Below are 21,024 nucleotides of genomic sequence, written 5' to 3'. Positions count from 1 at the left end.
AAGCATGTTATTATACGAATGTGTATATGGATAGAGTTAGTCTCTACTTAAGGCAAGCATTATTGTAAATGTAAACTGATATAATTGATATTATATTGAGTTCAAGCCTTTTATCAGGGATGTGCCAATACACATTGATAACTTATTCTTGTTTTGTATAATGTTCTGTGTGCTCATGTTGTGTTTATGCATTGGTCTTATAAGTATGAGGGGAAGTGTTAGAAATATTGTATTAGCACCCTTATAATACCTACGCATGTGTGTATCACACCTAACCTCCTTTCTGTATATGTCACTATGAATTTATCTATTCTCTTTGGTATCGACTACGCTGATGATCGGACGTGGCTCCCTATTTTACAAGTATATTTGTGTATTCAAGACAATAAAACAAATTGATATGCGAACAGTGACTGTTTATTTTCCACTGCCCTTGCGGAACCTGGTATCCGCGCAATACAGCGCCATCGACAATAAGGTCCCTTTTCATAGAAAATGTCCCAAGTAACACTTGCACTGCGTGTACTATCAAAATCGTTGCAGATTTATCTTGGTCTAACACTATCTCTTTTCTTTTGTAAAATAATGATTCATTTCTACGTGTCTCACTTGACTACTTGCGTCTCGTTCCTGCAGCGCGGCAGGAGCTCGTCGGAGCCGTCCGCGCACTCCTGCGCACCGCTGCACGGCGCCGTGCCATCCACGCACGCGCCGTACGCGCAGCGGAACAGGTTTGACTGGCATCTGAAAGGATTAAGGATGACTCACGTTAGGCCGGGCCGTGTCCGGGCCGGAGCTTCCGGCGCTTCGTTTTCTATGGAAAGCATCACGTGATCACCTGTCATGTCATAGAAAAGTAAGCGCCGGAAGCTCCGCCGGTCACGGCCCGGTCTAACGCGAGTCATCCTTTAATCAGTTTTATGACTTCTACAATATATTTAATTGACATCCAAAAAAATAATTTCATGTAACAATACTACTTAATATGATAAAGCGTAAAATTAATTGACATATTTAAACCTACACTACCCCTCTTTTCCGTATGTTTTAAGAAACTAAACAAAGGTAAAAGGATACATCTATATTTATTTTAAATGCTAGAGTATGCAAAAGGGAAATTTGAGTTTACTTCTTTACAAATTTTCCATTATTACGAAAGAAAAAGGATCTGAGTGAGGTTAGTTTTTTGGAATCTAATTACAAATCAGAGTTTAGCGTCTCCCGAGCGTTGACTTCTAATCAACTCTATGACTGAGCACTACTCGACGCAATGTTGGCGCAAAGTGCAATGTTTTTTACCGCATATTCCGACAGAGGGCGTGCGTTTCGTCGCTCGCGTCTGGGCAGTCGACTACGCCATCGCATTTGCCGTCGAAAGGGATGCAGGTTCCGTCTCGGCAACGCCACTGGTTTTTTCTGCAATACGAAACGTTTCTTTGTTTAAACTTTATTGCACGATTTGACGATAAGTAGGTACCTGCTCCTCGACTCTCAGGTATTTCTCCGAGTTTGAGGTTAAGCGACTCAATTAACATGCCTATATCAATGTCTGGTATTCTACAGCAACTAGTCTACAACAGTCAACTAGGTACTTGCATACAGTGCGAACTCCATACATCAGTTTTGTTACCAAAACTACTATTATTTTCGTAGTCGACATCTAGGGTCAAGTAGAGGAATTATCGGTACTGCTACTCGACAATAGATGTCGCGACGAACGGAAAGTCTAATGCTCAACGATTTTCAGCTAATATTGTAATTTTCAACTTCTTCTGCTTATAATATTAATTGTAAATTGTTGAGCAATACACTTTTCGTCAGTCGCAACACACGGGACATCTAGTGTCGAGTAGCAGTACTGATAATTCCGCTACTTGACGCTAGATGTCTACTACGAAAATAATAGTTTTGGTAATAAAACCGATGTATGAAGTGAGCACTCTATGTCTACTTAATTCTCTTTAGTTTTTGTGACTTAAGTGTTTAGAACATAGTCTCTTTTACCTGATCCTGCCAATTTATGAAGAAAAAAACAATTAGCGTTCTTACCGACACCCGGACTGCCGCCTGTGTCGATGCAGCACCAGATCCTGAAGGTCTATCTGATTTCTGAAAAAAAAAAAGTATTAAATCGTCAAATGGTCTCAATCAAATCGTTGTGTAGACGTCTGTGTACATGTCCATAATAAGATTGATATACGACTCTGGGATAAGCTGGGCGCGGAGAGCTTCCCATATAAGGTCGCGTGGTAGATGGTCAAACGCCTTGTCAAAGTTCAAACGCCTTCTTAAGGTTGACACTACAGTGTTGCCACTTTTTATTTTCTACTCTTTTTTGCCAGACTTGCAATCCTACCAGGAAACCATACTACTGTAACATGTGTTAATTGTACTCACGAACTGAGCGCGCACGTGTATTCATCGCTGCCATCGGCGCAGTCGCGCGCACCGTCGCATCGCCGGTCCAGGCTCACGCATGCACCGTCCGTGCACGAAAATTCATTCTTACTGAAATATATTATATTACACAGAATAAGTAAGTATTAAGTAATAGGATGATGACAAAAGGGTTTAATTAAAGCAGGGGTTCCCATTCCAAGTTTTATCAATAAAAACAATGTTTAATTTTTATTTAATACTTCTAATGCAACGAGCAAGGCCAGCTGTTAGCCTTAAAGGTAATGAATACCTAGAAAATAGGAACAAACTAAGTAAAATACAATGAATTAATTAGTAATAACTTACAACAAATTATGCCGAAAACTTGTTATTTACCTGCAAAAGTTTATCCGGTCGGGGTAAACCGCTGTCAAAACCGGCGGTGAGGCTGAAATCAAAGGAAATAATTTACTTTTAATAAACAAATCAACGACAAATTGGGCCCCACAAAATCGAATCCGAAATCGCGGCAATCCTCGAAGGCGTTGGCGAGATGATCTCAACGCCTTTGACAGGAACTGGTGGGAGACGGGTCAAGAGCGGGATACGTGAAAATGTAGATGGGAGGCCTTTGCCCAGCAGTAGGACACTAGGCTCATATAAATAAAATAAAACAACAAACAATTTTAAGCTTTTAAGATTCCCCGGCAAGCTCGGCCGAATTGCACCTTCCGATACAAACGTAGTTCCGCTCTCATTTTAAAACTTCGTGTTGGATTGTAATGAAACTTTGCACATACAATAACATGGGGTATATCTAGGTCTGAAATTAGTTTATATAGCTCCAGTTTATAAAACAAACGAAATAGAACAAAAACAAGTTTTGTATGAAAAACTTATATTCGCTGTATTTTTTTACTGGTATCTGAAGCTACATAAACTTATTACAGACATAGATATACCTTATCCTATTGTAAGTACAAAGTTTCAGAGCAATCTAGCTAGTCGTTTTAAAATGAGAGCGGAACTACGTTTGTGGAGAACCGAGCTTGCCGGAGACCCTTTTTCTAAAAAAATGGTTCGTTATTGGGACATGGTGTTGTATACCTTTTTAGTGTGGAATTTAATAAGCTTTCGTTTCGCCATACACAGTATTCACATTAAACCCAGATATTCCGAGAAAAAAAGAAAAATCACGCCACGCTCCGCAAGCGCTCCTGGCCATAGTGTAGTGCCTAACAGGTCGGACAGTGGCCGGCTAAAGCACTGGTCCTCCACATGTTAGTTTGAAATAACTTTGTAAATTTAATTTAATCTTATTTATTTATTTGGGGCATTTTCTATAAAAAGGGACCTTATTGTCGATGGCGCTTACGCCGCACAGCGTCGCGCGGCATTGTATTTATATCGGAGCATCGTTTATAATGTCGTAAGCGCTATCGACAATAAGGTCCCTTTTTATAGAACATACCACATTTAAGCTTATATCTCAGTCAGATTAGTGTCAGGTTTGCCCATTTTTCTGTTTTTCATTATATTTTTTATATATTTAAAATATACTTAAATATCTACAGTCTAATTAAATCAGTTTATAGCTAAATAGGCTGGCCTTGTCCGACAATGGAGACCTTACAAATGGCGTGTAGCGGCCCATTGTTCTAAAGAAAGCGCCCTTTACCTTGCAAACGGGGGCATGAGTCACCGTGCCTAGACACGCCATTACTAGACTATAGTGTGGCATACCTACAGGTCAAACATATAACAAGTTACAGTCAAAAATAGTAACTATCAACAAAGATATCAAGATACATTCACCACTAGGTGCCTAGCTACATTGCCAATTGTTTACGCTCCGTAGCGAACGAAACGGCAATTGGTCTCTGTCACACTAATGGGGAAGAGTGATAGAGAGATGACTACGCTACGCTAAAAAATCCGGCCAAGTGCGAGTCGGACTCGCGCACCGAGGGTTCCGTACTTTTTAGTATTAGTTGTTATAGCGGCAACAGAAATACATCATCTGTAAAAATTTCAACTAGCTATTACGGTTCATGAGATACAACCTGGTGACAGACAGATGGACAGCGGAGTCTTAGTAATAGGGTCCCGTTTTTACCCTTTGGGTACGGAAATGGTTATCCTCCTATCCTGTAGTAAATATTCTAAAAATCGACATCTAATCAAGAATTTTGTCCGGGATGCCCGTGCGGGCGATGTTCGATGTCAAGGTCGGTCGGTTATCGTTATCAGTCGCCTGAAAATACTTAAAATTCTTAAAAATTCAAAAATCTCAAGCGAAGGGGCATAGCTGTGGTGAATACTCGCAATGTACATCAAATTGTTTAAAGAGTACCTATATTACCTATATTTTTCTTTTAAATAAATATTCTTATTCTTATTACACATCAAGGAAAGTAACCTGCGATAGATATTGCACATCGGAATTTCGACTTCGTAAAGCGTTGTCTGCTAGCTCTCGTCTCCCATATTCTCTTTCTAAAGACCGAAGTGCAAAGGGGCACACTGACTACCAGTCCGCCGGACGATAACAGCCTGTCAGTTAATCAAAAAAGTAAAGTAAAAAAGTAAAGTAGTAAAGCAAAAAAATATCAGTTATTGTTTCGTAAGTCGGACCCGACTGTCACCAAAAAAATGCACTATGTTTATTGCAAAAGCTGCAACAGCTATGGTCGACTATTGTTTTAAGTTTAAAATTCCTGTAACGTTATTATTTATTGTATTAGTTAATTAGGGTCCATCTCTGTCTTGAGTAAAAGGAGTATTGTTTATTTTATTGTGTAATTTTTAGCGAGAGAAAGTTGTCTTGTCTATACTCTGATTTGTAATTAGATTCCAAAAAACTAACCTCACTCAGATCCTTTTTCTTTCGTAATAATGGAAAATATGTAAAGAAGTAAACTCAAATTTCCCTTTTGCATACTCTAGCATTTAAAATAAATATAGATGTATCCTTTTAGCTTTGTTTAGTTTCTTATTTAATACGGAAAAGAGAAAAAGTGAGGTTAGTTTTTTGGAATCTAATTACAAATCAGAGTTTATGTCCGCTACAAAAGGATACGGATCACAGGAGCATTCTATTTTACTTCATCACTCCGACAAACCATTACTAAAGTTTGTACTGTAAATCTTTATTTTTCTTTCGTTGTTTTAGGTAGTACAAATATATAACATAAGCTACCTCGTCTATTTTGTTAGGGTCTCTATTGTTTGACATAATTATTGAAAGTCATAACGTAATGATTGTCATATTATCATTAGTCATAATTTGGTTTTTCTCAGAAACGCGTAACTTTCAGGATTGCCATAAAACAAACCTAACCTATCTATAGGATAACCCGAGGAAAATCCTGAAAAGTTAACGGTTTCAGAATTATGACTAAAGATAATATGACAATCATTACATTATGACTTTCATTAATTATGTCAAACAAAGGGACCCCATTTTGTTAACGTACTGTTACAGTAACGTTGGTCAACTAGGTATTCGACGAGATTAGATGTTACTTATTTTAACCGTTAATAGGGTAGAGGAGGTATATATGAAGTTCATAAAAAAGTAACTTTAACAATTGATTTTAGTATTTGAAGGGCTCCTTATGAATATTTTAGAAACAAAAGAAATTACAGCCAAATAGGCACTATCATATTTAAGTAGTGGTCTAAAAAATGAAGTGGTAAGCATATGGCCGGTGCCCTATTAGGAGTTAACCACACCATTCGATTGTCATCATTAGTATCAGTATTATATTATATTATACTAACTGTATTATATTTAAGATAGTTTTATTACAATATGTCTCCACCACTTCACCGTTTTACTATAAAAAAAAACACAAGCACGCATTTCAAGGAAAGGAATGGTCAACACGCGCAGTGCAAAGTGTTGTTCTGGTAAAAAATTCGCACAGCTGTAAAAATCCCTCGTCCTCGGAACTGTAAAAATAAAGACCACTTTTTTTATCACTAATGGTTGGACAAAATCTTCGATCTGCCAAACTCAGGACAGGCAGATGGCAAAATGTTCTCACACTAAAGGCAATTATCAGTGTTGGGCATTGTGAAACATAAAACAATACAAAATAACCGACAAAGAAACAAAGTGAAATGCATAATTCTATAGGGTAACAAACCGGAAAAGACTAAAGGTTTTTAGCTATCCTACCCAATTATGCAATATCTATTTAAGTAGTAACAGTTACGCAAATTACGAAAATGAACAGATTGCGCGTAACTGTAAAATAATTATAATTAAATTTGGTTGTTTATAATATCATATTTACATTTAGAGACGTCTTTGTAACATGCTTAAAGCTTGGCGCGCTCCATCGGTTCTTGTAATACGAATCTTATATTAAGTGTTGAAGCCGGCGTTGTCGCACCGCCGGCTAAACACTTTCAACAAAGACTAGTGTTGTTGGTAATGACCCTCTCAAAGGGCTCAGATTAACCTGCTCTATACACAACGAGTTAATTCATTACAATTCGTTTTCAGTTTCAGTTTCCTTCGAATCCTTCAATTGTTAAGAGTAACTGGCAGCATTAAGTAGTTTGCCTTTTTAAAATTTCATAGTTAATAGTTTATAGTATTATTAGGTTTGTTTTGTTAGGTTTTGTTTGTTGATATTAGTTAGGTAATGGTTTTAAAATGGTTATGTTTTTTGAATTAGAAGGAGGACTTTGTAAAAATGATTTTTTGTTTATAATTGAAAGTGGACTTATATGGCCTTGGGACCAAACGCTTTTCGTTATAAAACCTTTTTGTGACAATTGCGGTGAGAATGTGACATCGCGCGGTGTTGAACATTTTATAGTGGACGTTAGTTTTGGTCTAAATATACAAATATTGCTGGACTCTGATTATTTTTGGTGTTGTTTTTGCGACGCAGCAGTATTTGCAGCACATAGGCCAGACGAGTATCAGGCCTACTCGCCAGACACACGTTATACGTTGTAAAAAAGGTAGATAATGTTTACATTTTTTTTCATTTTTACGTTTTTACATGGTTTTATTACAGTTGAATACATTTTTAGTAATTCGTTACTTGATATCGCCCTGGCAATTGCTATTTTCATAAATAATAGCTACGAAATTTTAAAAAATTCTTCCCCTCGTAACTATAGTTTTTGAACCAAGGGTCAAAAAATATTAAAGAGATGATCAAATGTGAGGCTTATTAAGTAGGTTCAATTAACACTATATCTATTGAATAAAATCGGTTGATCCTTTTTGAATAATCGCAACAACTGTTCCTTTCTTACTTAAAGGACGTAAGTGTCGCTAAAACATTCCATAAAAGCGCCCTTTTGATTGAGTGTATTAATTGTGACGGGCCGGTCGGGCCGACTAGGAAATTCTCCTTTCACAACTAAAACTGAAGTCAATGTGCTTGCCAAATGTTTCGTGGCGGTCCATCTTATTTTTTTAGGGAGCCTATATAGTGTTAATTGAACCTACTTAATAAGCCTCATTTGATCATCTCTTTAATATTTTTTGACCCTTGGTTCAAAAACTATAGTTACGAGGGGACGAATTTTTTAAACTTTCGGAGCTATTATTTATGAAAATAGCAATTGCCAGCCGATATCAAGTAACGAATTACTAAAAATGTATTCAACTGTAATAAAACCATGTAAAAACGTAAAAATGAGAAATAATGTAAACATTATCTACCTTTTTTACGACGTATGACGAGTGTCGTGTCATCGTGTGTCTGGCGAGTAGGCCTGATACTCGACTCGTCTGGCCTATGTGCTGCAAATACTGCTGCGTCGCAAAACCAACACCAAAAATAATAGTCCAGCAATATTTGTATATTTAGACCAAAACTAACGTCCACTATAAAATGTTCAACACCGCGCGATGTCACATTCTCACCGCAATTGCCACAAAAAGGTTTTATAACGAAAAGCGTTTGGTCCCAAGGCCATATATACAAGGCCACTTTCAATTATAAACAAAACATGGTTTTTACAAAAAAAAAACATTTATTCAAGCTGCAAGGCTCATAATCAGTTTTTACACGTCATAAAAAATAATAAGAAAACAATATAAAATTAAAATTGACAAAGTTACCTAACATTGGTATTGACAAAGTCCTCCTTCTATGTCAAAAAACATAACCATTTTAAAACTAAAAATGGTAGTTTGGTAATAGTTTTTTTTTTAACTATTACCAAACTAATATTAACAAACAAAACCTAACAAAACAAACCTAGATAATAATAGGTACTATAAACTATTAACTATGAAATTTTAAAAAGGCAAAGTACTTAATTCAGCCAGTTACTCTTAACATTTGAAGGATTCGAAGGAAACTGAAACTGAAAACGAATTGTAATGAATTAAATTGTTGTGTATATAGGTAGAGCAGGTTAATCCCGTTAATCTGAGCCCTTTGAGAGGGTCATTACCAACAACACTAGTTTTTGTTGAAAGTGTTTAGCCAGCGGTGCGACAACGCCGGCTTCAACACGATAAGATTCGTATTACAAGTATATTCTAAGAACCGATGGAGCGCGCCAAGCTTTAAGCATGTTACAAAGACGTCTCTAAATGTAAATATGATATTATAAACAAATTATAATACATTTACAGTGACGCGCAATCTGTTCATTTTCGTAATTTGCGCAACAGTTACTACTTAAATAGATATTGCATAATCCGTTAGGGTAGGATAGCTAAAAAACTTTTTTCTCTCACTAGCTCGGAAAGCCGTCTTTTATCCTTTAAAACAAGCGGGGAAAAACGCATTTTATCCACTAGTGGGGAAAGTAATTTGACCTTGGATGGAGCGTGTTTAAGTAGCTTGACAGATAACAAAACGTAAAACTATGGAATGTAGAGTTAAGGAAACGAATCTTCATATATCAAAAAGTGACTGTAAAAAACAGTAATTAGGTGGCGCCACAATGCAATCGAGTACCAATTTTTGACGGTCTCTTAGCCTTGTCGGTAGTGACCCCGCCTATGAAGCAGGAGGTCCCGGGTTCGAATCCTGGTAAAAGCAGGAGCATTTATTTGTTTTTTTTTTTATTACAAATATTTGTTCCTGGGTTATGGATTTTGTCTATGTACCTATATAAGGACCAGTTTTTCTTTGTGTAGGAATATATTTGACCTCTCCTATAATAGTTAACTTGTCGTACATGTATATATTTTCTTCTTTAAAATGAAGATGGCAAATATAATCATTTGCTTTTAATGCAATTCCTAACGACTTTTTCCAACTTTCTAACCGTGCTGGAGTCTGGGAATTAAAGAAACATGAAGAATGGTTGAAGTAAAATTGATAATTTACTAAAAAAATTTATAAAAGTAACAATTTAGTACTTTTTTTAAATATTTTACAAACTTACCGTTGGTCGGAAAAATGATATGGACTTCGTAACTTTTTTCAGATTTTTCACCTTACGCCCACTTTGGCAACTGTTTACGACGCAAACTTTTCCCATATTAATTTAATTTATATATATATCCTATATAGCGGCGGCTTTGCCCCAAGGCCTGGTAAGCCCAGGCCCGGGGCGGCGGTGGCTAATAGATAACAGGGGTGGCAGTCTAAATAATGCGTACTGAGAAAGAGGGCGGCTAGTTTGACTGCAAGGTACCTAGCACTTGGTTCCTAGGCGGGCAAGACTTTAAATCTGCGAAATATGAAATCCTAAATCATTATTAAAATAAATATCTTAAACATTTAAATAACAATTTTAAATCACTGACAGCGCACTTCACTCCGTCAATGAAGTCTAATTTCATGTCATATCGTTGTGCCACCCTAGCGCCACCGGACAGATTTCGAACTATTATTTACAGCTAACTGCTGTACACTTTTACACTTTTTGATACATGAAGATTCGTTTCCTTAACTCTACATTCCATACGTAAAACGCTCATAATATTGGTTCGTTCGATATTAATTATCATTAAATAAATGGTTTGAGAATCTAATAAAAAATATCAGATTTAGCCTTATTTAATGATTTTTAGTCATAAACCTTAAAATTCCATAATAAACGTTTGTTTTTTAATAACTATGTTAAATTTAATTCTGAACGCACAAGTTAAGTCGACGCAATTTCAAAACGCATCATTGACATTTCATACGTCAGAAATGTCAACATTGTCAACAAAAATTTTACTTAACTTCTCACGTAAAAGTACAGAATTTCCAGTTTTTTATTATAATATCGTAAAAAAAATGAGTGGTTCCAGTTGATGAAGATGATCTAACGCCTGTGGATGTTGCACTTTCCTCGCTATAGTGAGGGGAAAAGTTTTGTGTTACACACGGGTGCAAATGTATTTTACTGCTCGTGTTTCAATTCCACACTCGCGGGTAAAATACAACTTTGCACCCTTGTATAACAAATAACTATAGTCTTTTCCGGTTTGTTACCCTATAGGAATTATGTATTTCACTTTGTTTCTTTGTCGGTTATTTTGTATTGTTTTATGTTTCACAATGCCCAACACTGATATTTTGCCTTTAGCGTGAGAATATTTTGCCATCTGCCTGACCTGAGTTTGGCAGATAGAAGATTTTGTCCAGACTCTTAGTGATAAAAAAAGTGGTCTTTATTTTTACAGTTCCGAGGACGAGGGATTTTTACAGCTGTGGGTGCGAATTTTTTACCAGAACAACACTGCACTGCGCGTGTTGACCATTCCTTTCCTAGAAATGCGTGCTTGTGTTTTTTTTAAATAGTAAAACGGTGAAGTGGTGGAGACATATTGTATTAAAACTATCTTCTTAAATATAATACACTGAGTAATACTGATACTAATGATGACAATCGAATGGTGTGGTTAACTCTTAATAGGGCACCGGCCATATGCTTACAACTTCAGCTTTTAGACCACTACTTAAATATGATAGTGCCTATTTGGCTGTAATTTCTTTTGTTTCTAAAATATTCATTATCTTCAAATACTAAAATCAATTGTTAAAGTTACTTTTTTATGAACTTCATATATACCTCCTCTGCCCTATTAAGGGTTAAAATAAGTAACTAGACACTAGACCCTACTCATAGTGTTGTGTTCCTGCCGGTGAGTAAGGTTGCCAGAGCTCGAGGGAGAGGAGTGTTAGGGTCGGCAACGCGCATGTAACTCCTCTGGAGTTGCAGGCGTACATAGGCTACGGAGACTGCTTAACATCAGGTGGGCCGTATGCTTGTTTGCCACCGACGTAGTATAAAAAAAAAAAGTAACATCAAATCTCGTCAAATACCTAGTTGACCACTATGATTACAACTATCTCGCCACTGTAAATTGTATCACAAGGGACTCATCGTAAAAATGTCCTTGTCATTTCCGGTGATCTAAATGATGTTAGTGGAAATAGACCATACTACTAATTGCACACTGACCAACATAAGACGGACTCTCTCGCTATTCAAATTACCGAGGAGGGCGAGCTGCACTTAGGGTTGTACTTATGTCGGGTATTAGTACTATGCCTTATGGGAAACGGTCGAAGAGATAGTTCAGATCCGGAAACCGCCACCAACTTTTAGTATGTTGTTGGGCATGGTATTGGATCTCCAAAACTGCCGGGAGACAGCGGCGCCGGCCATCTACTTCAGCGGAATGACGTCATCAAAATGACTCCCGCCTCGTTGCGAATATTGCATTTTGCACCCAAACTATGCATTGCACATACACGTGTAGGGTATTAAACGAAAGCTAATAAAATATCGCGGTTGACCGCCATAGCGGCCAGCCGCTATAACAACCGCGTCAGGCGTCTGGCCGCTCAAACGAACCGCCTTAGAGGCCAACCGCTAGTGAGTTAGGGGCCTTAGACCAATCGTCATGTATGGATCAGTGTTAGGCCCTATGTTAAGATGAATGTGTGATGTGTGGATGTGACAAGAATGGATAGGATAAAGTCTGTCTGTCTGTGTGTTACCTCTTCACGCTTAAACCGCTGAACCGATTTATTTGAAATTTGGCATAGAGATAGTTTGAGTCCCGGAGAAGGACATAGGACAGTTTTTATCCCGAAAATCATCCCTTAAGAGGGTCAAAAGCGGGGTGGAATTGAGATAATTGTTTTATGACCTGATATTTTTTTAGATAAATTAATAATTTGCTACATACAATACAATAAAAAATATAATAATAAAATGTTATGAGTAAGCTATTGATATGCTGTGCCCTTACAGGGTCCATGTGAGACATTGTATATTATTATTTACATCTATACTGTACCATGGTTGCAATAAAGAATTATGAATTATAATTAACTAATTGCCTGATAATTTGTGTGAACTTGACACCAATGACACCACTTGAATATAATTGTAATAATAAATCTATGAAATGTAAATGCATGTTAGTAATTAAGTATTTAATGTATTTATAGTAAAATTTACACGCCGGAAGTCGGCAGAATTAAGGATGACTCACGTTAGACCGGCCCGTGACCGGGCCGGAGCTTCCGGCGCTTACTTTTCTATGGCATGACAGGTGATCACGTGATGCTTTCCATAGAAAACGAAGCTCCGGAAGCTCCGGCCCGGTCACGGCCCGGTCTAACGTGAGTCATCCTTTATGCTGGACTAATATTTCGATGTAACATCTGTGTTAACCATGATTCTAGCAAATAAATTACAAATTACAATGAAATAAAACTATGAAAACGGATTATATCGCGTATATTGAATTTATAATACATCCCGACGTTTCGAACCATACCAACCATAGTGAGCCAGATAGATGCTCCCACATATAAATTGGCTCAGTACCTCGCGGGAGCCCTCTCAGCATTACGTGGTAACACTAGCACGCATACAAAGGATTCTTACCATTTCATCGGTGAGATTAAAGACCTAACATTGACTGATGATGAGATCATGGTCAGTTTTGACGTCCAGTCGCTATTTACAAGCCTACCGGTACAAGACTGCATTGAAATTGTCAAGAAGAGGTTATGTGATCAGAACATGTCAGAGGAATATGCTAAGCTGTTGGAACATTGCCTTACATCTGGCTACTTGCTATGGAATGGTGAATTCTACCTTCAAGTCGACGGCGTGGCCATGGGGTCTCCGGTGTCTCCAGTAGTCGCTGACATCTTTATGGAGGACTTCGAGGAGAGGGCACTCTCATTGGCTCCTGTGCGACCGAAGATATTTAAAAGATACGTAGATGACACTTTTACTATACTTCCAAAAAGTAGTGTTTCAACTTTCTTGGATCACCTAAATTCCATCCATAGCAAAATAAAATTTACTATGGAGTTGGAAAAAGACTGTTCTCTCCCCTTCTTAGATGTATTGGTAAAAAGAAATCCTGATAACACCCTAGGTCGCACTGTGTATAGGAAACCTACTCATACTGATAGGTACTTAAATGGCAAATCGCATCACCATCCCAGTCAACTTGTTACAGTAGGCAAATCTTTGTTTCAGAGAGCCCAGAGGATATGTGATGACCAGCATCTGGCCGCGGAGCTCCAGCATGCCAGGCGCGCGCTCCAGGCAAACGAGCTCAGGATACCGCGGGTCAACCAGAGGTCCCACATTAAGATCCCCACAGTTGAGCGCAGGCCTGCCATTCTGCCTTTTGTCAGGGGGGTCACGGACAGGATCAGCCACATCTTGAAGCGTGCTTCTATAAAAACATATTTCAAGCCAATGAAGAAGATGTCACAATTCCTGAGGCCTGTAAAATGCAATACCCCTCTACAGACTGCAGGAGTGTACAGGCTGGACTGTGAGTGTGGCCTGTCATATGTCGGGCAGACGAAACGGAGCATTTCCACTCGGGTGAAGGAACACATAGCTGATGTCAAGCACCGTCGACCTAGGTCTGCTGTCTGTGAGCATGTCATGGATAAAGCCAATCACTCAATCAAGTTTGATAAGCCTCTGGTTCTTGCCAAGGAGAAGCGTTACATACCCAGAATGCTGCGCGAGGCCATTGAGATTAAGAAATATCCAAACTTTAATAGGGAAGATGGCTTTTCTCTACCACCAGCTTGGGATCCTGTAGTCCACCTGATAAAGGAGCAAGCGAGACATAGACTGTGAGACCGTAGTGTTGGATGATGCTGGACATTCTGATGTTTTGAAAAGATGTGTCCCGCCGAGTTTGTTGCCGGTCCCATATTGGGATACCCTCCTACAATTTAGGAGGGAATTAAATCTTCTCGGGTCCGTGGTGTAGGGTTGGAGCCGGCATAGTTTTTTTTTTTTTTTTTTTTTTTTTTTTTTTTTTTTTTTTTTATCGCGTATATATATATCTTTACTTGAAAAATAATTATAGTGTATAACTAGCCTTATGAACCGATTTTGCATGTACAACCAGCCTTAAAGTTTGTAGTCTATGATTGTTCATTATTTTAGTATGTGGGTATTTTTGCATTTTGTAATTTTTCCTCAGTCACCCGTTGACCACGAACGCTGTAAAGAGTTCGAAACGTCGGGATGTATTATAAATTCAATATACGCGATATAATCCGTTTTCATAGTTTTATTTCATGAGTAACTATCGCGGTAACCGAAGACAATATTATACAAATTACAAATTGATTTGGCGGCAATTGGCGCACTATGATTAAAAAAAAAAAAAAAAGTAACATCAAATCTCGTCACGATTGGATATGTGTTCTCACGGGTCGTGTTTGGTCATTACTATGTTAAAAAATGCAAATTAAATGTAACTGCACAGTCACATCTACTATTATGTTAGTGATTTTTTGTGGCGAAGCTTATCCTATGAGGCGCCAAGCCAGGCATATTCTATAAGTACTTATGACTTTTTTACGTGGTACTCTTTAACGAATTTATTCTCAAGCTCTTTTTAGAGTTCCGTACCCAAAGGGTAAAAACGGGACCCTGTTACTAAGACTCCGCTGTCCGTCTGTCCGTCCGTCTGTCCGTCTGTCTGTCTGTCACCAGGCTGTATCTCATGAACCGTGATAGCTAGACAGTTGAAATTTTCACAGATGATGTATTTCTGTTGCCGCTAATGAAAAAAAAAAGGAGCGAGTCCGACTCGTACTTGGCCGGTTTTTTTTCTATCCCAGATACTTGCAGTTACTAAAATAGCAATTTTATTGATCAATTTAGTCCAGTCCTGATTTGATACGATGTTTGTACAAACTACAGATTGCTTGAATGAATTGGGGTTATCAAATCGCCTTTTTATTGACTGGGACTTAAAACTCAAAACAACAATCAAAAGTTCTAGACTTCAAACGTGATAAATTTAGATATATTTATCAGTACGGTTTTTACTCACTATTATTTTTAGTCGCTTTTGGCGACATGTTTCGGATTCTTTGGGAATCCATCCTCAGGCACGAGTGTCCGCGGCGGTTGTTCGTCGTGCACTGCCCGCGCCGCCCGCCTCGTCGCTCGTTGCGCACGCGCTGATGGGGCGGGGGCGGGGGGCGCGGGGCAGTCCGCAGATGGAGTCGTCAAGTGAAGGTCTGGTAGGGCGGCTGTATCGAACTGTACTGTTCCCAAAGAATCCGAAACATGTCGCCAAAAGCGACTAAAAATAATAGTGAGTAAAAACCGTACTGATAAATATTTTGAAATATGTCTCACGATAGTTTAAGTGAAATTTAGATATACCGTAAAATGGGGTGAGTAGGAGCAAAACTGACATTCAAACCTCGATAACATATTATTTTTACATATGCAAACTGAATGGTGTATATGATGTTCCGGACGTTTGTATTTTAGTTTTTATTTTATTTTGGGTAGTTCCATTTCATAACTTTGACGATAAACAGAAAAAAACCACCTCACTCCGTAATCCCTCGTAATTGGGGTGAGATGGGTTTTCATACAAAGGTGATTTTGGAAGATTGTTGGATCGTTTTTTCTTTATTATGAGTATTACTATAGCTCCATTTTAAATTGGAATACATTAATTTTGTAACAGTAGCCCTAAAAACTAACCTTCTCTCCCCACTCATAACCCAACTCTCCCCGCGAAACCTACTCACCCCATTTTACGGTACCTATCTAAATCTATGTACGATTTTTGTACAAATATGACAGATCTGTTGCACGGATTTTCAATTGTGTATTCTAGTATCTGTGATATAAAAACAAGCGTACGTACCCAAGTGAGTATCATATTCTTTGGTACGTATTGAAATTAAGAATCGATTAAACAATAATAAAGCTCTGGGCTTCAAATATAATAACTAAACATTAACTCACCAAAAAACGCCAACACTATTAAATACCGGAACATTATAACAATACTCTTTATCACATATCACAACCACACTGACGAATGAACATGCTATATCATTTATTTGATATCAAATGAACTATTATTAGTTTACTAGTAATAACAAGTAGGTACGTCACGGTCAGAAAACCATCTCGCTGGGAAGTCCTTAGGCGACTGAGCAGTACCAGTTTCTTAATCGTTTTCCTGTTATGTTGGCCGGTTTTGTTTTTTTTATTTAGAATAGCAATGGTGATAATTAACTAAGTATGTAAGTATGTGTCATCGTTCACTTATTGTGGATTATTTTTGACAACTTTACAAAATTATAAGCTGAGCGATATACAGTGGTACTACGTTAACGAAATTAATAACCAGCTTAGATCTAAAATAGGCCCTTGAGGCATTGTACCAAGGATGCTGGCGGCATTTCCCCGCTGTATCGCAATGCTGATACGTTGTGCGAGAAAGCCGCCAGCTCTTCGGTCACCAGTTACGTCAACCAGACGCTTCGCGATTTCTGCAAACAATTTGTGCGCGCTGGGACCCCATGGACCTAGAGTTTCAACTCCAAATGGAACGAAATAATACTATTTACCGAGGCTCTTATATTTATTACATTAGCTGAAATAGATGTCATATATTTAAGAACACCACTGGAGGGCTTCGACACTACATTTCTAAAGGTTCTCAATTCGGTTTTATGTTTGTTACTCCATAACTCCGTCATTTCTGAGGTCTTACCGCGAACCACGAACGAAGTAACGCCTCTCCGTCGGACTTATGTACGAATTTAAAAGTGCGTCAGGGAGGCAAAACTTCGTTCGTGGTTCGTGGTAGGCCCTATGGACCGATTTTGAAAATTATTTTTTTGATTGAAAGGATATACATGCAGATTGGACCCATTTATGTCAAAACCCAGTTCTGATGATGGGATTCATGAGGAATCGAGGGAACTCTTTAAATTTGAAAGTCATATAGTAGACCGAGGCGAATCGGTCAGATTAAAAAACCTAAATTTTCTAGCTATCACGGTTCATGAGATACAGCCTGGTGACAGACGGACAGACAGATGGTCGGACGGACGGACAAGGGAGTCTTAGTAATAGGGTCCCGTTTGGGTACGGAACCCTAAAAAATATATTGCTTAGCATTGGCGTCGTAAGCTACCAGAAGACATGTACAGAGCTATTTTAGTGCGTTATTAATATTATCAATGCAATATTTCAAATATCATCGGATTTTTCATCATGATCCGATTTCACCCCGTGATCCGTTTCGCCTCGGTCCACCCTACATATAGTTTTTTTCGTATTTTCATCAACAAATCAAACATTTACATTTAAAAAAGTGACATTTGAAGTGGAACTGCTGATGATGATGGCAACGGATCTCTTCATGGAAGCATATTTCACGCTTGGCGATTTGTGGCTTTCCATCACAGAATGGTCCTTATGCTTCAAATGCAAACGGAACGATACATGAGTGGTAATTGCTCAGCTCTAATAAGACCACTTATAACTGATAAAGGATTACTCACGTTAGACCGGGCCGTGTCCGGGCCGGAGCTTCCGGCGCTTCGTTTTCTATGGAAAGCATCACGTGATCACCTGTCATGTCATAGAAAAGTAAGCGCCGGAAGCTCCGGCCCAGACACGGCCCGGTCTAACGTGAGTCATCCTTAAAACCAATGTCCGGCGCTAGGTGCTGTCCGGCGTTAAGGGACTTCCCCCTACTCGTTAGAAAAAGTAGAATATAATGAATCCACTCGACTAAATCACTGAGTAGATACTCGACAAAATTTTTGGTGTTCAGACACGTTTAGTAAGTAAAATACTCGCCACTCGACTAAATAAAGGTTATTTATTAATCAGAAACAACAATTAGGGTTAATATAAATACAAATAGGCTTAAAAATAACAATACAGACTAGGTTTACTCACGTACTTAGTCCGAACTAGCCTTTACCGCTAGCAAAGATAGATATAACTCCGTAATAGATGGATACAGTCTAAGGAAAAAACGTGACTCGAAAATCACGAAAATTTGATTCTCGATCAGATGTCGCTACTACCATTGGCCTACTTTCGTATAGAGGGCGTTGACGGTTTCGTTTGTTATTTAACAATTTTAACGCGTATCAGTGAAAGAACATGGGTCAAAATAATAAAAATATTTAATGCAAATTAAAAAAAATCATTTATCCATATTTAAATACATTTTATTAATTATTTTTATAAATCTTCATTTTTAGTTTTAAAGTGTATCGATAGATGGCAGTGAATTTACTGTGGTTACATAATTTACTATGACAGTACCGCTCTATAATATTATATCCCCTATGCCGCTAGAGAACTATTATATAATCTGTGCCGCTAGGCTACCAGACGCTTCTACAGGATGATTTTGTTGTGTGAACATACTATGGGGGTGAATATGTGGGTAATAGATACTTAACAACTGTTACTATGGGCGCCAACACCGAAATAAAATAAAATAAAATAAAATCTGCCGCGTCATACATTTCGGTGAATCATATGTCAATGTTTTCTATGGAACAGCGGTTTTTTTTATCGGGGTTCGCCCCATAGTAAAAATTGTTCAGTATGACCAACATATCCACCCCTCAGAGTATGGTAAAGCCTGACCAGGAATATATGATCATTGTCAAGAGGGCGCTACTATTCTCATTCATATGGCAACAGTTCAGTATAGTCTGAACAATGTGGATTGGCAACTCGTTTGACTTACATCTACTTTTATTTACCGTAATCAAAATCAGAACCCATTTATTTGGTATACACTTTTTTTTATAGTCGGTACTTTTTTTTGCCGTATATAATTCATGAGTTTTCTTACGTATCACCACGTAGGTCAAAATCGTCTAATTGCATCTTCTTTTTTGTTTTTGGTTTGCATAAAACCTTAGGAGGTACAGTACAACCTTCTCTCGTATTCCGCGTAATAGATGCCTCCGATTTACCTAGAAATTTATATAAATTTACATATATTTAATTTAGTCGTAAGTCGTAACATACCAGATGGTGTGACTACTATTAGCCACACCATCAGCTCAGCTCAGCTCTATAGCTGAAAAAATATTTCGTCTATCATGTTACTCCATTCAAGGGAAGACGCCTACATCCAAGATAGGATCACTAAAAGGCCACATGATGATGATGATGGTCATGTTACTAGGTATATATTCCGTAACCTTACATAGGTTCTGCTACATTGTCAATTAACAAGATTGATCGTGTCCAAAGCCCAATGGTAAATATTTTTCAAACTCAAATTCATTTTTGTTACTGTGTTTCCTCGCTTGTATAACATAACACTACAAGAACTAAGTCGTAATAACCAGACTATAATGACATTTTGATTTGTTTACCTGTCAGCTCTGATGGTAATTTGGAAATGTTTCGTAGTGAAATAGTTTAATTTCCCGAACTGTTCTTTTCCAGCAGTTTATTATTTACATTATTAACAATGTTCCGCTCCGGACTATGTACAGTTATGGGCATTTTTCAAGTAAAGGATGACTCACGTTAGACCGGGCCGTGACCGGGCCGGAGCTTCCGGCGCTTCGTTTTCTATGGAAAGCATCACGTGATCACCTGTCATGTCATAGAAAAGTAAGCGCCGGAAGCGCCGGCCCGGTCACGTCCCGGTCTAAGTCATCCTTAAAAAGCCACAATGACACTGACAACAGTGAAGTGACAACCTATCATTAAAATTATTGCCAGTGTAAGAAATGAGTTCCAAATTCCAATGAAATTCCGCAACATGGCGCATGATCATATATTTCTGGTCAAGCTTTAACTATGGTCAGACATAACAAAATCACCCTGTATATAACGACGTGACACTAAACTGAACCAATTAGCCCATTTATACTTAATTCTGAAAATTACAATTTCAAAGTACGTATTTGTATCATTTAAAACTTTCGCGTTTTGAACACATATTAAATCACATTTATAATCGGGTCTATCGCGAATTTATTTTGTTACCTTTATTTACCGACGTTTCTATACAGGTTTCGATAAACCCGATATTAATTCGCGATAGACACCTTTTATAACAACCCCCCTCTTTAAAAACTTAACCAGCCTTTTGATACTTAATCAATACAGCAGTCACATAAAGCAGAATACTTAAGTAATGCAGACGCCCATCGCCTAAACTAACATAATTAGTACATAATTACCCGTCTACCCCAGTACCAAAGATGCAAGCCCATGACCCCAAAAATGTAATTTATCTCTGCTCAGATTAAATTAAATTGGCCTCAAATAAAACGTTGTGATCATCTAGATAATGGCAGGACACTACCGCTATGTGTAATAAATAATCCAGAAACTTTTTACATTAGAAGGATAAGAATAGCCCTTACAAAACACAAGTTATCTAAAAATATCTTAATG

The 21,024-nt window shown here is 37.9% G+C and overlaps 1 protein-coding gene across 1 annotated transcript in view; it reads right to left on the bottom strand.

Annotated features, from left to right (window-relative positions):
• Positions 1 to 16,753, bottom strand: part of LOC134752199 (modular serine protease-like) — a 38,654-nt gene extending 21,901 nt beyond the window's left edge. Inside the window, exons 1-6 of the mRNA XM_063687813.1 lie at positions 16,585 to 16,753; positions 2,776 to 2,827; positions 2,398 to 2,508; positions 2,050 to 2,109; positions 1,300 to 1,416; positions 610 to 744 (exon numbers count right to left, since the gene is read on the bottom strand). Coding sequence (XP_063543883.1) covers positions 610 to 744; positions 1,300 to 1,416; positions 2,050 to 2,109; positions 2,398 to 2,508; positions 2,776 to 2,827; positions 16,585 to 16,618 — 509 coding nt within the window. The 5' untranslated portion in view covers positions 16,619 to 16,753. The remainder of the gene's footprint in view (positions 1 to 609; positions 745 to 1,299; positions 1,417 to 2,049; positions 2,110 to 2,397; positions 2,509 to 2,775; positions 2,828 to 16,584) is intronic.
• Positions 16,754 to 21,024: the final 4,271 nt, after the last annotated feature.

The sequence above is a fragment of the Cydia strobilella genome, chromosome 24, assembly GCF_947568885.1.
Source record: "Cydia strobilella chromosome 24, ilCydStro3.1, whole genome shotgun sequence".
Taxonomy (NCBI): Eukaryota; Metazoa; Arthropoda; class Insecta; order Lepidoptera; family Tortricidae; genus Cydia; species Cydia strobilella.
This window is presented reverse-complemented; position numbering and strand designations above follow the sequence as displayed.